General features: G+C 42.4%; 1 protein-coding gene and 1 long non-coding RNA gene across 5 annotated transcripts; one reads left to right on the forward strand and one right to left on the reverse strand.

The window, feature by feature from the left end:
• Positions 1 to 3,049: 3,049 nt before the first annotated feature.
• LOC110365751 (uncharacterized) lies at positions 3,050 to 9,014 on the reverse strand. The gene is made up of 3 exons (XR_002425503.2): positions 8,797 to 9,014; positions 8,135 to 8,304; positions 3,050 to 6,775 (listed from the first exon to the last, which is right to left on the reverse strand). It is a non-coding gene; the product is annotated as an uncharacterized LOC110365751 (long non-coding RNA).
• Positions 7,730 to 27,435, forward strand: TENT5D (terminal nucleotidyltransferase 5D). 4 transcript variants are annotated; one of them, XM_021300282.2, is made up of 4 exons: positions 7,730 to 7,817; positions 15,635 to 15,757; positions 17,282 to 17,423; positions 21,860 to 27,435. In XM_021300282.2, exon 4 carries the CDS (start codon positions 21,879 to 21,881, stop codon positions 23,052 to 23,054), a length of 1,176 nt encoding a protein of 391 aa, XP_021155957.2. In that variant the 5' UTR covers positions 7,730 to 7,817; positions 15,635 to 15,757; positions 17,282 to 17,423; positions 21,860 to 21,878; the 3' UTR covers positions 23,055 to 27,435. The 4 variants fall into 4 exon arrangements, with proteins under 4 accessions (XP_021155957.2, XP_013225650.2, XP_064933465.1 ...); XM_065077393.1 differs by lacking the exon at positions 7,730 to 7,817 and adding an exon at positions 9,087 to 9,256; XM_013370196.3 differs by lacking the exon at positions 17,282 to 17,423.
• Positions 27,436 to 27,465: the final 30 nt, after the last annotated feature.

Here is a 27,465-nt window from a genome sequence, read left to right on the forward strand (position 1 = left end):
AGAAGCTGCATTTTTGGGGCAGAATGAGACATCACTCGGTGCTAAGACCCTCCAGCCTGTCTCATCTAGAAAAAAAGGAATAGTGAGAATTTTGACATCTGAGTCACTTATTTGGCCTCCTCTTTGACATGAATAAAGCTGTTGACTAATCTCTGAACTATCGGCACAGACCTTCTGCCTCTGTGGAATGAGGAGTTTGCTGTATCCTGTGGTTTCGAAAGATGGAGATGGGGTTGTTGGCTTTTTTCAGGCAATAAAATGTTAAACAAATTGGTTTACCTTACTTCGAACGAGTCACGGATTTCCAGCACTGACCGCCCACTTCTCATTTGGCTGAAATCACCCTGCACAGCCGCTGTTTCTGAATTATTTCCTCCTGCTTTTTGCATTTGAATTCTTGGTATGTCCATTTCAGAGCCTCGGCCATTTCGTACCCTGAGTTACCCACTCTCAATTCTCAAACCTCTTCCAATAGAAGCAATTTAAAGTCAACCACCTGCTTCCTCCCCTCACATTCCCTCCTACACAATCTTCATCTCATCTTCGATGCAGCAAACATTTATTTTTCCTTAAAATTTATTGAGTTGTGAATTACATGTTGCTGCCTCCATAGCACTCTGGAGAAATAAAACCGACAAAGTAAGCTGCACAAGAGGATGAGCTAGAAAAGAAGTGAACTGAAAATATGAAGAAAAAAAATCAGGATTATTAAATAAGAGTGCTGAGGAACTACAGTAGAATTCAGTTTCAAACACGATGGAGCTATATAGATTTGCCATTTTAATGCACACACTTACAGGTGGTGACGGCTTTTAGGACTGGAATGAGGCAGCGAGGTTTAAAACATTTGTTACCCAAATAAAACTCTCCCTGTCTGCCCACGGGGTTTCAGCTCAGTCTTCCTCTTGCTCTTATTCTTCCTTCATCACACCCCTTTGCTGTCTCATTTTCCCTTTCCTATATATTTGTTTTTCCTTTTCCTATGTCTTTTCCCTTTCCTATGCCCTTTAATATGCAGGTATGGACCAATACAGTAGTTGCCAGAGGTTAGTTGGTTATGATAAACTCATCAATGCAAAGTGTTACAAATAGCACTTGGTTGATGTTTTTCAGCTAAGTCTATAGAAGTAGGTGCTACTTTTCATGATCTGTAAAAAGAAACAAAGGTAAATTTTATTTTCACAATACCTAAGGTCCCATATTGCATAAAACCCCCAAACATTGGATCTTGTTATAAAATGGCTCATTTCTAAAATGGTTTAGAAACCAAATATTTTGCAACCAAACTTTTCCGCTAGGTATAAAGTACATAAACACAGCTGACTTTTTATTCTCCTGATGATCAAACACGGTAATTTCGAGATGGCAATAATTCTGCTCTACTCAATGAAACTCTCACCACGTGTGATGGTTGCAAGACCAAACCAAATGAGCTCGTGTGCGTTGGTTTGTGAACTGTGACGCCAGGAGCGCCTTGCAGCGAGGATCAATTTCAATCACAATAATTGATCGGTACCCTTAGTCATTCCTTATGTCAGTCACGCACAACGCGCAGAAGAAAGTGAATATTAAAAAGAAATTCAAGGGATAGAACGTAAGAAGTAAATGTAGGTGTGACACAAACACTAAGGGTGAAGAGGTGATGGCAGACTATGGGTCTGCCCACTTGGGTAAACGTGGGTGTTCTTACCACGTACCTGTGGATGTAAAAAGACTTGTCAATCTAGGCAATTTTTTGCACAACATACTACGTGTTTATAAATCCCCAAAATAAGCATTTCTGTGACTCAATACACTCACTAAGGTATAAGGCAACAACAGGAAACCATGAGCTTGCCATTGATGGTGACTGTATTTGAATGTTGCTCTGTCTGGTGCCCAAGTCCTGGTTCTTCTTTCCCAGAGACCCTTCTGCAATATTTTGACCCAAAAGATGCCGCTGAAAGTGGACAAAATGGACAAAATTAAGAGTTCCACAGAAAACTCACCAAAAATTGTTCTCATTTAGAGTGAATACTGGAAATTGTGAAATTTTCCAACAATTCATGCTTTAGAAAAAGCTTATTTTCTGTTATTTTTATATATATTTTTTTAAATATTATTTTATTTAATTTTTTTAAAGTATGGGGGTTGTTCTTATGCCGGGATGTGAAAAGCAAGCAGCCAGAGGGCATAAAAGCATCAATCCAATAAAACCATTTAACTCTCCAATACCGGCATTAATTATCTGATTCTCTACCTCTGAGGTGCACCAGAGCAATGCACTTGATTTGAAAATGAAAACAGGGCACTCTTTTTAGGTACAAGTTAGGTAAAATGTAACAGGAAATTGATTTATTGGGGCACAAGCCTCCTGCTAACACTTGGGAAGGATCCCCTAGGGCTCCAGATCCAGGAACTTGCTCGTGGGTCACAAAATATTTTGGGATAATAAAATGAGCAGTGCATACATGCAGCATGTGTGATATGTATTCCTGCTATGGCAATTTCAATCAAGATTTTTCTTGCTCCCAGATGGTGTAGTTTTCACAAGAACTGGTGTAAATCTAAGCTAGGTCTTTTTGAAAGCCAATGATGCGGTGAAAACCAAAGGATCCTACATCATTTATTTTTTTTTAATAAATTTTGGCCCTGCTCTATTACCATGAATTTACTGAATAAGCTTCATTTCCAGCTTATCTCTGCCAGTAGGACTGACAAAACCATCTACTGAGCTTTAGTGGTCATGTTCTGTAATGGGATGTTGACAGTCAATTTAAAATAAGGACACGGGGTTTCACTGCCATCAAAAACAGATGCAACAAAATGGACCACTAGTTCTGAAAACGATCTCAAAGTTGATTTTTTTCCTCAAATGTTTCATTTCTTTTCTTCAATAGATTAATATTTAGACTTTGAAGATACTCTGTCAACCACTGAACAAATGAGAAGCCTGAGACAGAATTAAGGAGAAAATTAAACTCAGTTAATATGGCAGGGAAGTGATTTTTCTTCTGGAAAAAAAAAAGACTAGAGGAGATGGGCAGTAAAAAGAACTCGCATAGAAATAAAAAATACAAAATCATTTATTTAAAGAAATGAATGTTTCTTTCAATAATAAATCAATACAATACCCAGGAATGGCCCTGCCAGCCTAACAGGTTGTGTAGCTGTGGTTAAATCCAACTGTTGCGCTGGAGGAAGACAAGAACCTCCAAAGCATCACAGAGACTGCTTTACACTTTTGCATTTTATTTTGGGCAACTTTTAGGTTTTTTCCCTGTTTTCACAGCTGAAATGATGTTTTCCCAACTATCTGTCTATCCTGCAAGGCAAACAACACTGTAAAGCTAGGCTGAATAAATTAGCCAAAGTTTTTGGAAGGTTCAGTGATTTTTAATCTGTAATTATTTGCTCAGGGGGGAAAAAAAAGCTCTCGTTTATTGTAGCAGAAGTGTGACTGATAGGGCAGAGGGCAGGCTGGGAGAAGACCCAAAGGCCTTTCAGAGCTGGTGATTTCCTCACTCCTTGTGACCACAAAACCTCAGAAACCTCCGTCAGTGCCTTTTTCAGACCCACCGAATCGCAGGGTGGTTGGGGTTGGAAGGACCTCTGGAGATCATCCAGTCCAACCCACCTGCTAAAGCAGGTTCACCAGAGCAGATCACAGGGGATCGCGTCCAGGTGGGTTTGAATGCCTGCAGAGGAGACTCCACAATGTCTCCGGGCAGCCTGGTTCAGGGCTCTGGCACCTCAAAATGAAGAAGTTTCTCCTCATATTCACATGGAACTTCCCGTGTTTAACTTTGTGCCCGTTGCCCCTTATCCTGTTGTTTGGCACCACTGGAAGAAGTCTGGTCCATCCTCTGACACCCACCCTATCTATCAGCACTGACAAGAGGTCCAGGTCCATAAGCTACTGTTGAGATTGCTGGATGCCCTGTTCATCGTGGGTAGTGGAAAGAACAAACCAACACAACTCAGCTTGCATGAACTTTTGATCCTGGCTTTCATCAGCCTTTCTCTTTCCAACCCCCTCTTTGCACAAGGACCCTTTGGGGCCTTATCCTGATCTCCTCCCCTGTCCCTTTTGTAGAAAGAACAGTTCAAGAGGCTGCTTGACTGCAGCCATGAGCCCCCAAGGGCTCCGGGCTGGCTGGAAAAGCCCCGCAGCAGGAGATCACCTGTGCTTGAGAGTGACCAGCAGGAATTTCATGATGCAGTTTGAGTACCGATGCAGGGAAGCATCTCAGTAGCTTCTCTGCTTGTCTACAGTATTTTGGCAGGATTTCATTCTCATCCCTCAGGTGCTCCAGAATGCCCTACACACACAATCAAATTATTTGAGCTTTACTAGGAGAGAAGATCAGATTAGCGGCTGAACAAGGCAGATCACGTTATACATTTCTGTGCAATTTTGTTTTCTTCCCTGCCACCACAGGGATATGTACGAAGGGGCACATACATAAAAACACCAGCCTTTGCCATCCAGGGAGATCTTGTTATAATGGCCACAAATTCCTTAGTTTATTTGGGATCTGATAAAGGAAAGGCACACACAGACACTGCCTTTCCTTCTGTCAGAACAGTCAGGAAATAGCATTTTTCTGATCTTTCCAGCTGTCCATCGATGACGAATTGCTTCCATTTAGCCCAGCTTTGGCTGGTCTGAATATATTCTATTTACAAGTGCCCCAAGATTAGTTCAAGTTGCTCCAGACTTCAGCGTGCTGACGTTGGAGGAGATGAACAGAAGTAATTTGCTGATTCACCATAACAATTTTCATAAAATATGAGTCAGGATTTTCTTCTTTCATGTACTGGTGAAATTAGGTTAGCATGCTTTGCTGAGCACTTAGCTCTACTATGTGTGTTCCCAGTGGCATCTAATGTTCCTGCGGTATATTTTTGGAAGTATAACCAGATTTCTGAGGGCACATATTCTCCTGTTTCCCTTGGCTTCTCAATAAACTGACATTCACCACTCTGTGTCTTGAATTAGAAGCCTTTTCTTCACTCCATTATATAGTCAGGATACCAAGTGGATTTTCTGCAGGTTCTCACCTGCTGGACTATTAAATCTCCATTTAAATTCTGTGCTGATGTGGGCTGCTGCAGAATGGGGCAGCTGGAGCAAAGTTTGCTGAGTGTCCAAGGATCCACACTCAAATCAGAGAGTAATCGGTAAAATCCAATTATCCTGCTATGGCTACCGAATGGTAAAAAACAGGCAGGGACAGTACAAATTCCTCCCAAAATCTGGACAAGCACTTTTCCCCCCCATGTTGTCTCAGAAGCGCACACTTAAAATTAAGGCCATGAGGATTTTTTTATTTTCCCCTCAGATGATTTCCTTTGAGACAATATATATCATTCATGACATGAGATTCTGGAGTTTTGAGAGGAAAACATAGTGCTGTGGTGGAATTTTCCAAAGGTAAAGATGATTTTCTTCCGCCTCGCTGAACCACAGAGCGGGGAGCTAAACGTGCAGGATATCTCGGATCTAAATACACGTGAGAACTGGGAAGTGTAGAGCAGGATCTGACCTTTACAGTTTCAAGCTTGGTAATCTCCAGCATTTTGCAATTGCCTTTATTGCTGTCACAGCTCGAACTTGTTCTGCACATCAGAATCCTTATGAAATTCGATAAAATCTAAAAGCAGAGCTGGACCCCACTGTCACAATTGAAGATTTAGGTGCTGTTATTCTAACAAAACATGACCTTGCGTTAGGTTATCACTGCATGCTATGGACCTTGAGCTTCACATTCATAAAACCTGAGAAAGGGCACAGTTCCAAGTCTCTGTGAAAAATTGGCTGTGCTTCTAAAATTTTATTCAGCAAGAAATGAGTGCTGTGCGTCACCGGTCAAAAGATGACTAAGCTCTGGTTATAAAGGATACAAATGGTAAGGATTTACAGCTAGATTATCCTCCTTTTGACTCGTATTAAGTAATACCTTACTTCTTAACCAATGAATTAAGAGATAAGCAAATCTTTAAATGAGGTGTTTGCTCAAAAGCTTTGCTGATGAGAAATGTATTTATGTGTATATTAAGTGCTTTCTTGAATTAGGGCCAAAGTCAGAGGAGGCAGCAAGAGTCCAGGCTTTAGAGAGCGTTTCTGGTACATCCCATCTGCAGAGGAGACCTGGCCTCAGACATTCGTTACCTTCAAAACCCTCATTTCCAAAACAAACAAAATGCTCTGGGTGAAGCCCCAGCTTTACTGAATCCAGCAGCAAAAGTGCCAGCAGCCTCAGTGGCCCCAGGATGTCACCGTACAGACATCCTTCTCCTGCACTCAGCCTCCTGCCGCTTTTCAACTCGTTGAGAAATGTACCGCTGCCAGCGCTGTGATCGTGTCCCTGGCCTGCCCGCCTGTGGCCGGTCACAGCAGCCTGGTGACATCACGGTGCCACAGATTTACATCCGCCTCCTCCAAAATGCGCAAAGGGGCAAAGGCACAATTCCAAGAAAATCCAGCTCTCCCTGCCTGACATTAAATTAGGTTTATCAGCCATCAAATATAAGCTTTTCTCTGTATTTTAAACACTATTTCCTTACCCAGCCGTGCTGTGATGCTGGCAATTACCCAGTGATATAGAGTGGAAAAAACCAAAGTTATGTAGCTTTTACTTAGTAATTCACTATCTTCGAAGTGCAGTAGAACCATTAACTAATTAATTTGCCCAATTAATTACTCCATAGCTACATACAGAGGTTGGGCAGGGCTGTGGGTTTCATCCTGCTCATCCCTCCGGCTCAACTGTCGCGGCCCCGAACTCAGCAACTGGAAAAAGAGACAGTTGTTGAAGCTGAGAACTGGTTTGTGTTTGGAGTTTATGAGAGTTCTGGAAGTTACAAAGAAACAATAAACCAAGAAAAGAAATCATAAACTAAGAAAAGAAATAATAAACTAATATAATAATATCAACTCATTGAAATAGACATACTTTTCACAACTAGGAGTTTAAGCTAACTTCGTGTTTACAACGTAAAATTAAGTCAGCACACAAGCAGGATTCTTTAATTACAAAGTGCTTTGTAAGTGCTGCAATTGCTTTACTACTGGAGTCATAAAGCTGTTTGCAAGAGGAAAGAGACACTGAAGATGTTTTTAAGGGCTCTAAGGAGTAACAGCTGGTTTGGGGGGGTTTATGTTTAACAAGGGTCATATTTCATTGCTGCAGATTCTTTTGAGATAAAAGGTTAAAATTTTGCTTTGGTGTAATACCCAAGAGCCAGCCTAGAAGTATCTGGGTTCTGTAAGTTTAAGTCCAAACATGGCTATGTACGGTTATTAAATATATTTGCCTATGATAAAATGCAGCTTAAAATACTTTAATAACCTTTTTTTGCCAAGGTCTGCTCATTGTTATGAGTCACCGTAGTACTAAATCTGCACTTTTTCAAAAAACAATCACGGTTTACCCATTCAGCATAGTTTCTCAGAACAGTAAAGTAAATTATCTCTCATTTTAGTTCTGTGTAGTGGCAAAAAACAAACTTACCCACTGTACAGTGGCAAACATAAGGTGTTTAGTATTACGGTGGAATGGAAATGACCAAAAAAGGCACAGATGCCAACACCCCATCCCATGTAGGGTTTTATCCCACCCAGCCAGTTAATTGATCAAAGATAATCCATTTCAGAAGCCCCCAGTGGGAAAACCTGCTTTTCCAAATCTGCTGTTCACAACTAGAACCGAGTCAGTGACATCACATATGGAGCATGTGGGTATGGAATGTGTACAGAGCGAGCCGTCCCCTGGCAAAGCCGTGTGGGGAGATCCTGGTGGGGCTGCTCCACTGCGGGAAGGGCTGCGCCACAGGTACGGTGGAATTTGGGGGGGTTCAGTGACCAAAGTGCAGCTGCTGGTGCTCACATCACTGATTTTTTTGCCTGAGTTTAGCTAAATCACCTTAACCCTTCTATTTGCAACCCTGAAACTTCAGATTTCCTTGCTCAGATTCCCATAGCAACTTTATGTACTCTTGCTATGCATGGATATGTATTTAAAGTATATATATATATATACATATATATATATATATATATATATTTCTCCAGTGTATAACCAGGTGAGGGTCTGACCTCGGCTGAGCCTTCCTAGTGCATCTATATGACAAATAATGAGGCCAAACTCACCAGCTTCTCCTGTAGGAAGGATCTTGAAACCAAAGAAGTTTTGTTCTGACATTTCTTGGGGTTAACGAGCCAAGAAATCGGTCACCGAAGGCTGAAACCATCTGCTACCAAGTGACAGGGACCATCCCTCGCTGGGTGCTGAGCTGACAGAACAGTTTCCCATCCCGTCGCTGTTGGGGAGACAGACAAGGGACGGGGGGTTTGCAGCAGCAAAGGGCAGGGCTGGGGGGTCTGTACCCTGCTCTGCTGTGGGAAGGAAAAGACAGTTGTAAGGTCAATAGAATCAGAATCATTTCATTTGGAAGAGACCCTTAACATAATTGAGTCCAACCATAACGCAACCCATGTCCTGAGAACCTCATGTCCGTCTGTCCAACCCTCCAGGGCTGGTGACTCCAGCACTGCCCTGGGCAGCCTGTTCCAATGCCCCACAGCCCTTTGGGGAAGAAATTGTTCCCCAGATCCAACCTCAACCTCCCCTGGCGCAACTTGAGGCCGTTTCCTCTGCTCCTGGCGCTTGTTCCTGGGGAGCAGAGCCCGACCCCCCCGGCTCCAAGCTCCTTTCAGGCAGTTCAGAGATCAGAAGGTCTCCCCACAGCTCCTGTTCTCCAGCTGAACCCCCCAGGTCCCTCGGCCGCTCCCATCACACTCGTGACACCCACAGGAACGCGTTAAATACAAGGGTGCCTCTGGCCTGGTGCAACGTTCGTGTCCGGTGCCCTGCGGCAGCGGGGAAGGGGCAGGGGCAGCGGCGCCCGCTCCGCCGGGCTCTGCGCGTCCCCGGGGCCGCCTCACCCCCGGCGGGGCCTCCCCCGCGGAGGGGCCGCCTGAGGCGGCGGCGCGCGGCCTCCCCCGTGAGGCGGCGGGCGGGAGCGCGGGCGGCGGCCGCTTGGCGGGAGCCCCGGCGGCGGCGGCCCCACCTCGGGCCGTGTGACGCGCGTTGCCATGGCCACCGGTTTACGCTCCAAGGGCCGGCGGGGGCGGAGGGAGGGGCGGGCCGGGCCGCTTCAGCACCAAGGCGGCCGCGGACAGCAGCAGCGGCGGCGGCCCCGGCTCGGCGGCGTCTGTGCCGTGCGGGAGCAGCGCCGGGGCCTGCGGGGGAGCAGCGGAGCCGCCCGCACGGTGAGTCCCCCCACAGCCGCCCCGAGGGCCCGGCACGGGGGTGGGGGTGCCCGTCGAGACGCGACCGGTGACCCCTCGGTGGTTCCCGGGCGGGGGGTGCGGAGGGAAGCGCTGCCGCAGCTCGGCGGGGCCGTGCGGGGCCGGGGCGGCCGGTGCCGCGGAGTCCGGAGGATCCCCCGGTACGGGGAGCGGCCCGTGCCCGGTGCCCCGGGATCCAGAGGAGCCCTCGGTCCGTTTTGGAGCCGTTGGAAGCAGTCGGTCTTAGTTACAAAACTTTATAAAACCTGGAGTGATTGCGTCGGGTTTGGCCTTTTGCGTCTCTTTGCAAGGCGTTTTCCCGTAAAAAAAAACTTTATCAACTTGTAAAAAGAGCGGTTTGGCACGGACGGGGCTTTGGGGGGGGTTCTCGTGGCACGCGAGCTCTGCCTTACTACGAGCGTTCGTTTGCATGAATCCCAAAAGCTTCTTGTCTTTGGGGCAACACCTTCCTCACCAATTAATAGTAGAATTGGTACAAGTGCAGTGTTCACTGCTCACTGTCCGATTAGATGCTAGAAGCTGTTATCATCTCATCTGGATGCCATAAATTAGCATCTAAGGCCTTTTCTAGTTGTTCAGAAAGGGCCACCCTGGGGAGGTCAGACCGGTCAGACTGGGATTCTCTGCCCTGAACTATTTGGAAGTGCTTTTCAAATAAATCTGCCTGCCTGCGAAACTAAACCAATTTCCAGCAGCTCAGGGCCAGTATTTTGTCTTCCCAGCCGGGAAATCACTCTCCCGTGCTCGCTGCCTTCTCCCATCCACACGCTGTCTCTTTGGTACATCTGTTAAGCCCTTGCAAATCTTTAACCGTATTTATTATTCCATTAAAAAGAGCATGGTTGACTACACAGGTGTACACGTTGTCTTCCGCGTGCTGCATTAACAATAACAGTTTGTTTGTGGCTCCCATAAAAAGCAACAAGGTAGGTATGAATAATGATGCAGATTGCTGTTAAAGGCCAAGAAATGAGTAATTAAATGGAAGTGAATCCAGAGCAGGGACTTTCCCACACTTCATGCTCCTGTCTTCTCCTTAAAATACAGAGTCAGAGGTGACTTATGTGTGTCCCATTCAGAAATGTAAAAACGATCCCCTTGTCCTTTCATCCTCCTGTGTGCTGTGTCTGCAGCATCCAGGAGTAAGGAATAAAGGCTTGATGTGTGGAGGGGAGAACAGCACAGCATGGGTTATACCTTCTGCTCCTTTGTATCTTGCATTCCCACAGCTTAGTTTAAAGAGAACAGTAATAATTCATTTAATTTGCTGTTGTAGCAGACCTTTGACCTCGTGGTAGTGTTGCTCGCACACCATCCCTGCTCAGCTATGCATCAGAGGCATAACTTTACAGTAAATTTAGTTTGTTGCCTCATTAGGCATCAGACATACAGCCCTGTACTAAGGACTATGTGCTCTATAATGATTCAGCTGTCAGAAAGAGGGACGTCTAACGGCGACCCTTGTGAGCAAAGGCCTGAACTTAAATTCCGGCCCTGGAGAGTGTGTCAACAGCTCCTGCTCAAGTTCAGAAGTAACTGCTGACGCAGTAGGCTCTGATAATTCACGAAACCACTATAAATCAGACAGAGATAAGTGGACCAAGTTCCTTGAAAGATCACATTGAAATCACATTGAGAGTGAGTTATTTTGGAGAGTGAATTAAGCAACATTTAGGCTGGCAGTAGGAATGCATTCATTAATTGATACTCCTTGGAGGCTTGAAATTCTACTTGTGTTTTCAAAATGCTCCTAATCTGGATTGGTTTCATGGCTTTCCCAGTTCTGGGCTCTGATGATCAGGCTCCATCCCTTGCTGGGTCACCCTGAGGTTGTTGACAGGGTTTGTTGGAGTCCCAGTAACTCGATAATCATCTGCAGATGGGGATGGTATTTGTTTTATGGATGTATCGGTGTATATTTTTAACACCCACTGGTTTCAATGGCACAGGATGAAGCCCAAGAACAGCTACAAGATTTGTAGGCAAACTCCAGATCTCGCCATAAAACTATAGGTGACGTGGACTGAGGGATGGGTTGGCAGGACTGCACAGAGTAGAAGTGATGCCCCACCACACACATACTGGGCGAGTCCTGCTCTCATTTATACCAGAGCAATTTCTGGTGTGAAACTGAATTTATGCCACTGGGATGTAATTTTATTTTTTTTTAAATCAATCTTTTTGAATCTTTTCCCCTTTTCCAACACAGATAGCTGTAAAATTTGACCATAATATTGAACATGGCTTCTTCATGTTGCAGAATTGCTCACAGATAAACCATTAGTTTGTTCTTCTTTTTTTCTAGGCAAAATATTTTTGTGGCTCAAAAAAAACCATTTCTTTCAGTACGTATTAACAAAAGAATGGTTTTCCCTCATGAAACTCTACAAACCGGTACAGCAGATGTCAATTTGTGTCAACATCAGCTGATTTTCTTCTCCATTACCCTTTCTGCTGGACCTTTGCTTATCTAGCAGGTCCTGTCTTTTTGACATCCAATGTCACGTTGAGTGTTTTTTCACATCTGGCGATAGCGAGCTTGACTCAGTCTTTCTCAAAAAATTGGTGCCTTCATCCGCATGATGGTCATTATGCATTATTGATAGTGATGGAAAAGTCACGAATACACACAGCTTCGCTGCAGGGCCTCAGCCTTTTTCTTTGGTTTCTCATTGCTTTATCTTCTCTCTGCATTTTAGTCAGAATGTCAACACATTTCATGCTGCCCTCACCAGGAAACAGTAGCAGAACCCTCGTCTTGGTGCTGCAGCCATAATCCTTTTTCCTGATGTAATTTGAGTGAAGTTATGCTGGTTTTTACTTTATCATAGAACTCTAAAAAACATTTAAGATATTCAAACCCTATTTTCTAGGGGAATCCTAGCTCTTACTGATGCAGCATCAAGAACGAACTCTTGTACAGCAAGTATTTTGAAGTTAGTAGATAGTGAATATATTTTCCCTGTTTTTACAATGTAACTTGTAAAACTGGGAAAATAATATTAAAGAGAAATCCCACCGCTGTATCGTGTAGTCAGAGAATAAATTTCTGATATAAGTATGGAAATCCACTAATAAAAGTATGAATTATATGTTAACATTACAAAAACAAATAGTCATATAAACAAGCAGTGGAAGGCATAGAAATCTTTGAGCAAGAGCCCAGCTTGTTCTCCTCCCAGTTTTATGAGCCACGTTTCTGGGGGGTGCCTGGTCATGGCTACAGAAGTTTCTTCCAACTCGATTTAAACTCGGCACTTGCTTCAGCATCCACGAGGAGCCTTTATTGGGAGGGATCCTAAACTGCTGAACAAACCAACCTGGAGCCTGTGCCCACAGTTCACGTCTTCTGCCAGAAAAAGAAAACACTTCTAGGGTGAAACAGGATAATTGCTTAGTAGGAAATACTGTTCTAAAATACGCAGAGCAGAGCAGGAGTGATGCAGAGAGGGTTTTATGGAACATGGGTGCATTTATCTTCGGCTTTCTGGCTCGTCCCAAGGAAAACTCTCCAAATCCATTGTACCACTGTATGCACAAGCAAAATCCACCCTCAATACTTCAATGGCTCATTGCTGATTTGGGGAAAGAAAAACGGAGGGTGGGGGAAGCTTTGCATTGATTGAATGAGCTAAATGCAGCTCCAGCAAGGCCTGGCATTTTTGGTATGTTCGGAAGAAAAAAAAATCCAATTTACTGCATGTGTTGTGTTGGAAGCCCCTCAAAACAGACACGACTGCAAACCTGGAGGTATCCTCTACTGCTTTCATGACCACGGCTGTCCCACAAGTTGGGTTCTTGGGGACATTGCCACTTCTGTAACCTCACCACGTCTCCCTTGATGAGAGGGGGAAGCCTCTGGAGAGTTTCTGAGGAGAGCCTTGACTTTGTAACGCCCTCCATCCCCTGCAAACAGCCCAGAATTAGGACTGTAATGGCACGCTGAATGGCTCATCCCTCTTCCTCTGGCATTTGAAGAGGAGAGGTAATTATGGAGATGGTTAATAGATGGAAAAGGAGGATTGTTTCATTCTTTACCTTGCCTGCTTTTGCTGCAGTTTAGTCATAATAATGAGAGTTTTTGATAAGTGAGCTTCGGATTGAGTCACTGGCATCTTGAGTGAGTAAATAGATTTTGGTGTGAGTCTGAGGAGCTGAGCAGAGCAATCGTGGGCTGCTCTGGGAGCTGGTGGGCACAAAGGGGAAGGCAAGGATTTCTGGAGAGGGGAGAGCATCCTTGGCTCTCGTTCCTGCCAACTTGGGGGAATCACCTGCATGTGCCCCACGGCAGATGATAAAAAGTCCGAACAACCTTCACGCCCACTGAAGCCCTCAGGAGGTGCATGAAGGAACCCAATAGCTTTGAGGGTCAATGTTCCTCATGGTGTGACCAGGGAGTGGGGACATCAGCAGCACTGACCACCTGGGAACATGCTCTCCAGCAGAGCTGGTGACACGGCGTGTCGGAGGGGAACCCCACGGCGTTATCTCCTACACCTCACTGGTTCTCATTATCATCTTTTGCTCGTTATGCACAAGGGTAAAAGCCTTTGAAATGAGTTTGTTGGTGCGTATCACCACAATTCACATTTTGAATTCAGGAACAGGAAAATATTATCTTGGAGACACATGGTAATTGTTGACATAGTTGTTATTATTTTTGTTTTTACTACAGTTAAAAAAAAATCCTGGAAACCACGAGTACAGAATAATGAAATGATGCGCTTTTTCCTGTAATGATGGAGCCAATAAAAGGCAGCCATTGAGAATAATGTCCCAACAGCCAAAGCACTTCGTCAATCCCAGCTGCTGCTTTTATGAACATATCATATAATAATGGGTGTTCTTCTACAAAAAAATATAAAGATCTCTCTCTCCTTCCCCTAAGGGGAAGCCATTAATTCTACTCCAGTGTTAAACCATTCTATCATGATGATGTACCCAGTAATGGATATCATATATCCATTAAACCTTCCACCCTCACACAGAAAGAAATACTAATAGTTCACTGTTAAAAAGACTAAATGAAGTATGTTTTTTTTTAAAGTAACTGATTATATATTTGTCTGACTTTTCCTCCAGGAGGCCAGACTCCACATGCAGAGACTCTTTTATCTAAGCAGTCCAGAACCTCGTTTCCTTGTCACATAACTGGCTTCTCACTTCCAGACTAACCAGAGCTCAGCCCTTGCCAGAATTAACCCTTTATTCCCAGCTGCAGACACGAGCCAGCGCTGCACGGATTTGGGGATCACGTCAGGGAACACGCGTTCATTCAGTTAGTAGCTCATCATGAGTTGGAAAGCAAACAAAAGCTGCAGCCAGGTCCTGGCACAGTGTGAAGAAACTGGGCTTCTGGCAGGAGTAAAGTCAGTATATTCAGTGACAAAAATTGGACTGCTGTAGCATGGAGAAAAAACCCCATAATATTCTAAATAAATGAATAATACAGTCCATACCTCCTTGGGCTATTATTTCAGTTTTTTCTGCATGTTGCTCATATATTGACACTCAAGTCATACTTGCAAAATTATCTTTACTCAGAAGCCTATAGACTTGGAGCATGGAAGATGAGATGGTGAAGCACAGCTCATCAACAAGGAGTAAATTAACATGTCAGTTAAATCCTATAGCGGACAGGGCCTTACCTGGGGTAGTGAAGGAACCTGCTGTAGGTGTTGTGAACTTTGCAGGATGGAGAACGTGGGTCTCTGAAAGAAAGCCGAAAAACCGCTGTGTAGCTGTCAGCACGTCTTTGAGATGAGAAATATTTTAGAAGTGCCTTTACGGTAGCATACAGGTATTTACAAAAATAGTTGTAATTCTTGCGTAGCCAGTCCATGGGCCTTTTGGTGGAAATTCCAGCAGCAGGCTGCGTCCTGGGCCCGCTGCAAATGAACCCACGACCTGGTGGGAAATGAGACCTTCCCGTCATCCGCGGCCAGTTTTAGAAAAAACATGAAGCCACTATGCAGTTAATAACATTTAATTTTGCTGAGTTGTTATTAGTTCTGGTTTTTCATATGATTCCACTGCGTCCCTGCTAATTTGCATGTCTATTAATAATACTAAATTCTTATTCAAAATCCCATTGAGAAAATTGCAAGTTCATTAACATCCTCGCAGAGGATTAAGCATGACCTGAAATCCAGAGTCTTTAGAAGCATTTCTGTGCCTTTCCACTGCTTTTACCTTATCATTTCCGACTTAAAAGGCTATTGTTATGATTGCAGGACTGCCAAGTAGTAATGCATGATTTATTATGTACAGCAGGTGACTGGTAGTTAACATTTATCTCAAAATGACTGTTATTGTTTGTTGGGCTTCTTTTTCCTGCAGCTTTCCCTGGGAGGTTCGTGTTTTTGTCAGTGACAAGATGACAATTCATATTTTTACCAAAGGATCCAGTGAGTCATCCTATTAACTCTGCTGAAATACATGCTTGCCAATCGTCCTGCCACGGTAAGTCTGTGGGATTTTACATTTTCTCTGGAAATGTTATTCAGGAGTTAGTTATTCAGTCCATAGTACTCCTTCAATACTACAAACAATCTTTACCTTAAACAGTAACTTCTCAGTGATGACCACAGCCCCATATAGACCGAATATTGCATATCACACCTATTTTTTTTAAAGTTATTGAAGTGTTTTAGAGCAAATCACTGTGCCTCGTAGCATGCTGTTTACAAGGGCTTGGTTTGAACCTGGAGGCCGTGCAAGAAGGAGCCTCATGTGTTCTGGGAACTGATACAAAGACATAATAGCGCTGGCCTCAAAAGTGTTGCCCTGTGAGGGGATCCACATGCAGCCAAGAAGGAGTGTCCTGTGAGTCATGATGGAAAAATTCAGCATTCAAAAAAACCCCCAGATGTCCAGGATGGCGTAACGTGGATTATGTATTCATACTGGTGCGCAAATTAAACTCCTTTGTTATTTTGTCCCTCCTGATAACTCCAAACTCATGGAGCCGATATTGCATAATGTTCTAGCAGAGGTGTAGAGGCTCCTCGGTCCCTTTTGCCAGCATTGGGCTGTAGGACGGGACAGCTCCCCTTGGGCCGTACTGCTCTGCAAATTGTTTTTACTTTGGAGAAAGGGCTGGTACATGAATCCGTCACTTTTCCCTCTTCTTTGGATTGGCTTGGAGAGAAGATAGGACTCCTTTTTGTCGATAAAAGTCTTCTTTCCTTCTTTTTCACTTACTCATTCTGCCCTTGAAGGTGGTATTCTGTGGCACAGTCCAAGCAAACCGTGTTCTGCTGAAGTGTGTTTTGCACACTGTGCAGCCTTATCTCACTGGGGAAAAGCATATGGCCTTGAGTTATTGTTTGTTATTTCAGGGTAACTAGATGGCAACTGTACTGAAAACTTATGGCAACTCATGCGTTATCTCATGATAACAGGATAAATAAACAGTCTCTTCACTGCACACATTAACATTAATGGAAGGAAAAACTCATGAAAAACACTGTCAAATCAGTTTAAATATGTCCCCATTTAGGATGCCCCAGATGCTTTACTGCTTCTACTTGTCTCATACACGTTTAAATTATGACTGGGACTCCTTTTACATTTGACATTCTTGCTTTCAGAGCTAAGCTGCAGCCCTTAAATCAGTGAGCATGCAAAATACTTTAAAATGTCCAGCTTAATAGATAAATGTATCTTTGAATTAAAATAAAGCTTTAGCAAGCTATCATGGAAATCACTAATGATGCAGGTAATGTGTACAGAGCAAAGCCAACACAAGATCTAAGGGGAGAATTGTAACAGATACTTGGAGCATCTCTGGGGTAACCCCCAAACAAGACATTTTGCTTCATCTGCAAAAGGTCCCTTCGCAACCGATTTCAAGTGCGAACAAAGTAACGACAATTGGGGCATTAAAGTATTCCATGTAATTGTTGTAAACCAGACAAATCAGGGAGCGGATAAAAGCAAAGCGAAGGGAACGGAGCTAACACAGCTGCACAAAAACTGTTTCAGATGCATTCTGCTTGAAAATGCCAGCACATTGCAAAGCCTTTGAAAATACACTGAAGCAACATTACAGAGTGTATAAAAAGAGAATCTTAAACAGTTTATCGGTAAAATATGAGCTGAATTTGATGAGACTGCCCTCTAGACTGTAAGTATCTGTTTCCATGAAAGTTGTGTGGAACATTAACGTTGCAGATTTTCTTCATTCAGATGCAAAGCCAGATCTGCGCTTGTTTTTTGGATGAAGCTGGTGTACGGCAAAGCGCTAAGAGGTGGTTAACTAAACCTTTTAGCATCATTGAAAAACTGAACTCAGAGCTGTTTGGCCCAAGCCCTGCTGAAGAAAATTAGAGCCTATAATTTCAATATAAAAATAAATAATAAAATTTAGAAAAACTGTGTTTAACTAAACATTTTTCCACATTGCATCCACTTCATCAGCTGAAGGTGACCACTTGAGGACAAGTTGGAGCTTGAATCAGGGAAATATGTTTCTAACCTTATAATAAGGATAACACATCGTAAAACTTGACTAAGTCGGATCCATCTTATTCTGTGCTTCTCTAGCCAGTATATGTAAAAGAAAACACCCTGAAAACTACTTTTCCTCATCGCTTTATCTGGTGGATATCTTAAAGCAGGGAGGATTCAGGGGCTGTGATCACATGCAATGAATTGCCTTCCCTCCGTCCCTTGATCTCTCTAGTTTTACACGATGCTTTGACTAATTACAGCCTCAATGCTGCTACTGATTTCTTGTAACTGAGGCTTATTGCATTAATAGTAACTCCTGACGTTAGCCTGAGCACCTTGGTAAATAAATTTGCCTCTGCGTTAAGAAATGAAGTTCCTAGTGACTATGAAATTGCCTGGGAATTGTTCCTGTTGCCAGACAAGATTAAGAAAAAGGACAAGAGAAAGACCAAGGGAAGTGCAGGGTTATGTACGGGGTAGCGAACTGGAGGCAAATTAGTAAATAATAATAATAATAATAATTTTAAAAGTTGATTTAGGTCTATCTGGAAATTAATTATATTCTTGAGAACTTAATTTCTGTTTTTCCTAGGACATTTTCCTTGTCAAAGTTGAAGGCTTTATTTCAACACAGAATTCTTAGTATATATCAGAAGACATTTCTCAGGCATTAATGTTGAGACTCTGAACTCACAAAGCACCATCAGATTCTCCAGGAATCCCTTTAGAGAAGTGACATTTTGAGGCACGACTCTTCAACACAAAAGAAATATTTAATGACATTACCTTTTCCTGTCATTTTCAAATTTTGCAATAGAATCTAAAATAACTGAAAACATGTATCAATAAAGAGAGGATTTCTAAGCTTATTTGGGGATACTTTCATCTTCTGAATTTCAAAATGTGTTTGAAGAGGGTCCCTCTGCTAAAAAGGGAACTGAATTTCAATATTCCCTTCTCTAAGCTCTTTCTTTTACATCACAGCATTAGCCTTGAAAAGCTCCATCAAATTTTGGCAATATGAGGCAAATCACGTAATGAGAAGTACTACTTCTACAACAATTCTGACAACTCTAAGTTTGCTACTGGATCATTAGAGCATCACTAGATCATTAACTGATATATTAATAACACAAATGACAAACATGGCAGCAAAAAAAGTTTCTATAAAAACCTCTCCACCCACCCTTCTCTCTGCACCCGGTGTTGTTCTACTATCAAAATTCACAATGCCTTTCTATAACAGCTGGTTTTTTTTAAGATAAACATGTACTGGGATGTCATAAAGCCTATGAAGGATGAAGTTTTCCATAGCCATAGCTTGTGATGATAAAGGAATAAGCATGGAATCATCATGATAAATAGCTAATGGTGAAGTCGGAACCATGTGAAATAGGCAGTGCTAGGGATGGCAAGTTTTCTCCCTTTCAGCTCAAATGTCACATCTTCTAAATGCCTGCGGGGACATCTGCATTTCTGAGTATATCTGCAAACGTATTTATTTGCATGTTATGTATCTGGAGTTATACACTATATAAACTATGTCAGGAACCATAGGACTGAATCCAAGCCCTTCACACTGGAACTTCAGCAGCAATTAAACTCCCAACTTTGGTCCTGATTTAACCAACTTTTGAAGCATGTATTGAACTTTAAACATATGGTTAGTGCTGTGCTTTGTAATGAGGCCAGGAAGGTGCTGGAAATTACATATGCTCTCGATTAGCTTACTCGGGAGCTGAAACTCTAGTAGAAGCATGTGAAAAATAGCTCTGTAATATTCTCAAGCCATTTGTGAGTTCACAAGTTACTTGAAATTACTAAAATATTTCAGAATGTGGAATCTGAAGGCGAGGGAGGAAATGTATGATAATGTACATATGTAGTCACAACTGATTAAGAAACAGTGTAGACTTCTCAGTAGTGTTATTGCTTAGTATGATTTGACTTTATTTTTATTCTTGAGCTTTAGCTGAAAAAATATGTTTTAGCCATCTGTCTGCAGAAGCGTTTCTCGATGTTTCAGCAGCACGTTTGCGGTGCTGGCAGATACCCAGAAATCATTTCCCCCACACGCTGGTGACTCCTTGTGCCATTTCTGATCAAACCTGAAAACCACGCGAGTTTTGCATCTCTGGGCACTTTTCTTCAGTCCCTCCAAGCTCCAGTTTGCACCGGCCTGGCTGGGAGACGTGGCTTTTTCTGAGCAGCATCCCCAGTTGCTGCCTTCTGAGAAACCACCAGGGATTCCATAGCTTTTCTGTAGGAAGTAGCTAATGAAGCTCAGTGTCGTGCTATAATTCCTATCCTGCTCGCATGCAGTATTAAGGAATACAGTGATCTTTATTTTTTTATTCTTTTAAAGTGCTCAGGTAGTGTTTCAACAGCAATTATCTAAACCCTCTTGCTGTGTAACAAGTGCTTTATTGCAATTAAAAAAATTACCTTCGGTTTCCCGAATTCTCTCTGAACTAAGTCTGCACAAGCCCAACAAAAATATTCTTAAAACAAGCCTTAGTTGGCACATGCAACATTAAAGCAGAAAGCAATATTATAATGTTTGTGCAGGAGAAAAAAATCCTTTCAGTGATTAAAGGTGTTTTCAGCATCTCTAAGCTGTCTAAACAGCAGCTTCCCGTGGGCTGAGGGTACCCACATCTGACTCAGGAGACGAAAGAAATGCTTGAAATAACTGGGTTGGCTCCAGAATTTTTTGCTGTCTTGAGTGATGAAGAAACATCCCGCTATGTCCATAAACATTCTCTCCCTTCGCCTGTAGCTCAGAGCAGCAAACACAGCACGGGGGTTAATCAGAAAATGGTCAGTACATCCCAGCATCTACTTTGTGATTTATGAAAGAATATTGAAAAACAGAGTGATAGGATTCAGCAATAGACCTTTCCAACTAACTGGGCAATAAGTACCCCAAGAGAGCAGAGGAAGCGTACGCAGGGGAGAGGGGACGTGGCGTGAAGTGATGCCTGTGGATTCTGCAAGTTTTTTAGCTCAATGACCTTTTTCTTTTCTGTGGTTCTTTCAATTCATTACTTACTGTAATCACACCTAATCATATAATTCTATGATTGTGTTTAATCACATTCACAGTATGCCTAAATAACATTAAAATATAAGGCATTCAAATTCCCATTACAAAAATGTAGTTAAAATAAAGTTTGCATATACACTTTAAACCCCGTGTTGTGGGGTTTGCAAGTTTTTCTTTCTCATTACAAAATGTAAACAAATTATCCATGTCAAGGTCTATCTTCTTGCTAACTATGATGATATGAAGACAAGATAGGAGTTTAAACGGAGGAATTCCAGAGCCTGATCTTTATCCCATGCATCCTATAGATGCTTCTTTACAGGCTCTCTTGTGAGGTTTTAGGGTGGCAGTGCAGACTGGAAGGGGTTTTCTTAGCAGTCCTGCAACCCAGAACTTGCACCGTTGATACAATAACATGGGAACACAGTTAATGGGTTAGAAGGAAAATATTTTGCCTCAGGAACGTAGTTGAAACAGCTTAACAGTTTTGGATATCCAGTTCTTGAAGAGTAACAAGTGGTATTAATATTAAAGTACACCCAAGGCACATGACTAGAGAAATAATAAACATGGTGTATCATTCCTGCTTTTTAAAACAACCTCCTGGTCTTTCAGTAGTTTTAAGTAAGCAAGTCACTGAAGAGAGAGGGAGACTTCTGGGCAGGACAGGAACAATCAAATCTGCTCATTTTGCTCATTTCAGCTCTCCACAGTGAAATTTATTTGGAGTTTCATTATAACCACCAAGTATTTCATTATATTAACCTTTGAGTAGTTGTGAATGGAGTCTATATGGTTTACTGCATTTACTTTGAGTCATGGATTATACAAGAACACAATGGTTTCTCAGCAGGATTAAAACCCGAGTACATTAAAATTCAATTAAAAGCCTGTGACAAGTGCAGTGGTTGACTCAGAGCATTAACTGGGGTTGTGTCTCTGTGAAATGAGCAGCTTTGTCACTGCAACGAGGAAGAGAGATACAAGTTTGTTAGTGAAATGTCCGGCTCTCTTGTATTTCTGCAAGTTCTAACATTTTTCTCTTAATTTCTGTTTCTTCCTAGTTAGCCAACCGACATCACAATGACTGAGGACCTAGACCACAGGTTCAGTAGTCTCACCTGGGATCAGATTAAAATCCTGGATCAAGTTTTGGCTGAGGTGATACCTATTCACGGGAGAGGAAATTTCCCAACGCTGGATGTAAAGCCGAAGGATATCATCCATGTGGTAAAGGAACAGCTCATTGAGAAGCAAATCAACGTTAGAGATATCCGCTTGAACGGTTCCACAGCCAGTCACATCCTCGTAAAGCAGAATGGAACCAGTTACAAGGACCTAGACATCATTTTTGGGGTGGAACTTCCAAGTGAGCTCGAGTTCCAGGTTGTTAAGGAAGCCGTTCTTAATTGCCTATTGGATTTCTTGCCAAAATGTGTTAATAAGGAAAAAATCACTGCTCAGACCATGAAAGATGCCTATGTGCAGAAGATGGTCAAAGTCTCCACCGACCACGATCGCTGGAGTCTCATCTCACTGTCAAACAACAGCGGCAAGAACGTAGAATTAAAGTTCGTCAACTCGCTCAGACGGCAGTTTGAGTTTAGCGTGGACTCTTTCCAAATCGTACTGGACTCCATCCTGAAAGTTTACAGGGCAAGAGACTGCAAACTGACAGAAGACTCTCACCCCATTGTCATCGCTGAAAGTATGTACGGAGACTTCAACGAAGCGATGGACCACTTGAAATACAAACTGATTTCCACAAGGAACCCAGAGGAAATCAGAGGAGGTGGCCTCCTGAAGTACAGCAATCTCTTGGTGCGGGACTTTAAGCCAGCGGATGAGGCTGAAATTAAATCTCTGGAACGTTACATGTGCTCCAGGTTCTTCATCGATTTTCCAGATGTTGCTGAGCAGCAAAGGAAAATTGAGTCATACCTGCGCAACCACTTCATTGGGGAGGAGAAAAGCAAGTACGACTACCTGATGACTCTGCGCGGAGTTGTAAACGAGAGCACAGTCTGTCTCATGGGACATGAACGAAGACAAACTCTGAATATGATCACAATTCTGGCTTTGAAAGTACTCGGAGAACAAAATATCATCCCAAATGCAGCCAATGTAACGTGCTATTATCAGCCTGCTCCATATATCAGTGACAGAAACTTCAGCAGTTACTACATTGCTCATGGACAACCACCCATCATCTACCAGCCGTACCCATTTCACATACAAATACAAAGCGGCATCGTTTAGGAACACGATAACCTCCTCAGCACTTACACTCCTCTCTTTCCAGTTCTCTCTGTAATAAAGGCCTCATTCAAGCAAGGTTTGTCATCGCTTTTGATTTAAGGACATATTTTTGTGCGAGTTGCCAAAGTGATTTGGTTTGTCAATGTCTAAATCACCGTTAAGCAGATCGTAAAATAAGTGAAACAGCTGTCGTTATTCATGATGTATTTATAACCCTACATATGTTTGGGCTATATATTTTTTTTTCAATGAAAAGAGAAAGATATAGATTATACAAATTTTACAAAATGAAATGCACTAAGTCAGGGGTATCAAACTGCTTTTCACCCGGGGCCACATCAGCCTCACGCTTGCCTTCAAAGGGCCGAACGTAATTTTAGGACCGTATAAATGTAACTACTCCTACATTTATACAGTGTACTACTTGGGTGTACTACTCCTACATTTATATGGTCCTAAAATTACGTTGGGCCCTTTGAAGGCAACCGTGAGGCTGATGTGGCCCCCGGTAAAAAGGAGCTTGGCACCCCTATACTAAGTTCTGGGTTCTAAAAAATTCTTAAGCAAAATTCAAATAGTGGAAATGAAAAATTAAGCCAATCAAATACCTCTCAGTAGAAACGCCTGATTCTAGAAGTGATAACATTCTGGGTACGTTAATACCCACGTAGTTCCAGCAACAATTTTGCAGCACCTTTTGAAAGTACGCCTTGACGGGATGTTTCTTGGTGGTTTGAGTTTTGCTTTACTGATCTGGTCACTCTGTAGCTCCCATCCGAGATGTGAGGTCCCTCTCCTCAACAGCGCTCTTTGGCCGTGGTTACCACAAAACATCCCTACCAAGGGCTGACTCAGCATTTTTGTGCATCCAAAATGTCCACCGATCGTAATGGGAGGTTTGGCTGCGTCCATAACGCAGGATCCACCTCACAGGTACTGGGAGTTGTAAGAGAGACGACTATTCTGATGAAACTGGTCCTGAAAAACAAGGTAATAGCGTGAGAAAGAAGGTGAGAATTGAGCACATAACACTTGCTTTCTATATTGCTAATTTGTTATTGATCAGCAGTGCTTTAATGCATAATAAACAGAATCAGGAAAAAAAAAAAAAAGAAAAAAAAAGAAAAACCACCCAGGACTGCATCATTTTCAGGTGAATTAAAACATATTCTTGGCAGTGGCATTTGGAAAAATGTTTTCTACTAGCAATGTCCTGTATATGTTTAGATACCTGCACACATACACTAGTAGCAAAGAAAGATTTCTCTTATTATCAGGAAGTAAAACATGAGTTACAAGTTTTTTTTGTGTGTGTTTACCAAAGATAAGTTTTAAACATGTCACATAAGTGCCTCCCTGTGCCAGTTGCTCCATGGAAGTCTCAGTGCTGGTGGTGATCGCACTAGAGCAGGGGTGCATACACCCTTGGTGCTCCACCGACAGGTTGCAAAGTGTTTGTAGGCCAGAGAGATGCGCTTTTCAGTATGAGCAGGTTTGGGGCAGATGGATCTGAGGTGTTCTCATCAAAACTCCTCCGGTTTAGATGCTCAATAGGGTACAAAAGGAATAGGAGTGAAAAGGAGATGTAGAATGCGCACGGTTGTAAAATTGGAGCAGCCAACTGGAAATGCAAGATGAGTGTTTCTTACATCTGATGCTTAACACGTCGCGGTGTCCTACGAGTCCATCGCCGGTACCTCACTGTGTGTCCTCGTCGACTGCAAAAACACCGACTCCATTGGATCTGTTTGCAACTGGTGTGTCTTAGGAATTTCTGCTCCTTGGGAAAGAGTGCTTGATTTATTTTACACAAAATATGCTCCATACCACTAATTTAAATCAAACATTTTTAAAAATTTCTAAGGTCTATGAAGTCGTACTTGCCAGTGAAATACAGTTTTCCTTTTCCCATAAAACGCATGTACAATAGAGCAAAGATCTGTTTAGAAACAACTTTGTTGACCATCATTGCTAAAGTCAACTGTTTTCTGTAAAATATAGTGCAAAAACCAATGTTTTTTTCTGTAAGAAGGGCATACTAATCTACTGGGAAGCTGATTCATTTTGTGATGTCTTTCATGAATACAGTACTATTATTGTTTGCTGATTTTTCAAGTACATCTGATTGTGTCTAAAAGCGCACTTTATTGCACTTCCACCAGTAACTTTCCATTGGCTGAACTATGTTTAATAAAGTTGGCAATTCTAATTGCTCTATTACCAGATACAATAACACTATATTTGCATGTGAGCACTTCTAGGGAATTCCACCTGTCAGAAGAAAAATGGAGTGAAACATGATGGATTTCTTTTTAATTTCAACAGTTTAGACTACAAAGGGAACCTTGAAATTGAGTTTGGTATTTGCCAAATTAAATAGCACTGTGAAATTCTGTAAGAGCCTTAGGTAGGTTGTGTCCCTTTTGCTTCAACACGCAGCACGTGGGATTCGCAGGGCTGAAGAGCCCAAAAACTGGGCACAGCTGGGACCTCCCGATGAGTCTGCGGGAGCCGGGCTCCCTAATGGCTTGAGTTTCAACTCCTTAAATTTGATTTAAAATCTCAGTCCATCTGCATTGACCTGTGACCTTAGTATAATCAACTTGGTTCTCCTGGTTGCCTCGCTCGCTGGGTGGAGAAACGGGTTGATCTTCTCAAGAACCAGGAAACAGGGCAGCCAAGAAGGAGAATTTTCAATGTCGTGGGTAGCCCATGAGAAACAGTTCAAAAAGCTCTTGGGTTTTTGGTTGGTAGATTGGTTGATTTTGTTTTCGTGGGTTTGTTTTTTGGTTTTGTTTGTTTGGTTTTTTGGGGGGTTTTGTTGTTTGTTTTGGGTTTTTTTGGCTTTGTTTTTTCACCAACAAGTAGAAACACGTATCATCCCGTATACAGGACTATAGTTCTTTTTTGAATCAGACATGGTGAGAAGTGTCAGGAATGGTGAACTAGCTCTGGATTTGTATAAACCAGCCTGTCCACTTGTACAGCAACCGCTTATTTAAATATCTATATTTAATTCTACTACGGCTCCGTTTATACACCCAGGTTGGGTAGGGAAGGACTCAGCCAAAGTCCGTGGAGAAAGTGGGAAGGATCCACTGAACTCTGCTGGGCTTTGTGTGAGATCCCTGAAATCATAAAGGACTTACATGAGTACCTAGAGGTACCAAGACATCAATATGCAAAAATGTCTCAGGTATAAATAAACCCTTTAAATTTATTGAAAAAGGTCTTATATTTCTTACCTAGAGGTAGATCAATCTTGAAGACTGAGGTTTATGATTTTATATATGCTGACCTATATAAAATCTCACATATCTACACATACACAGGCAATTAACAAAATATTCCCTTCCGAATGTTCTGTTGACACCTGGCAGCAGCATTTGACCTGGAGATCTTTAGCTTTTCAAGGTGATGATTCTATAAACTGACATTAAAAAGGGGATGATGTGTAAACTGCTGCTTGCAAAACATTTTTATCAATATGTAAGATGACATATTGTAACCTCTTCTCCAGTTGTTACCCATTTCACTATGTGCAGATATAAATCTACAAAGAATTGAGAGAGTTTTCTCAGTACCAGTCTCCTGAGCTTCATGTTTACATTATATCTTGTTGTTACAATCTGTTCAATAATTATAATACCTGGAAGTTGTAATGCTGATATTATTTAATCACATTCTTAAGGTTTACAGCTTAAAGTAACCTAATGTTGTCAGGACCTAAGTGTTAGTTTGAAGTGCTTTCCTAAAAAAATGTCATTTGAATTTTGTGTTATATTGTAAAAGGTCTATTTGAAGCATATACTTTATGGTAGTTCCTTTAAAATGTCATTTGTGAGCTTTTTACTCGACACATTACAAAGATTTTTGCAATGGGTAAAAGAAATGTAAAACTGTCCTCAGTCGAGATGTTCTATTGTCTGTCGCGTCGCACTGAGCCTGCAGATCTGCGGAAGAATGGATCTGATTTACCACCGTACTCCAGTCTTCTGGCTCTGTAATTTGGCTGATGTTGGAGGAGTTACACCAACATAAATTCAGAGTTCCACAGACGCGTATCCAACGTGATTCACAGGCACGTCTGCAGAAAGGAGAGCAGAGAGCCTTTGGCGGGTCAGCGTGATTCTGACAGCTCAGTTTTCAGTTGACACGTTTTTCTGTTAAACTAAATGAACGGAAGGGTGTTCCAGACAAAGCTGTTGCGGATGAAAGGATTATTTCACTCACTGTGCCATCTGAAGCTGTCGAAATACTATTGTAACGCTAAAAATGTGTACTAACCACACAAATTCACAGGTCATTAGTCCACAGTGTTGACTAGTGCCTTTGGGTATTTGGGGAGCGGTCATTAAAATAACTTTCTTGTTTAACGTATGGTTTGCTTGTAATACCTTCATTATTCTGC

This window comes from Columba livia, chromosome 12 (genome assembly GCF_036013475.1).
Source record: "Columba livia isolate bColLiv1 breed racing homer chromosome 12, bColLiv1.pat.W.v2, whole genome shotgun sequence".
Taxonomy (NCBI): Eukaryota; Metazoa; Chordata; class Aves; order Columbiformes; family Columbidae; genus Columba; species Columba livia.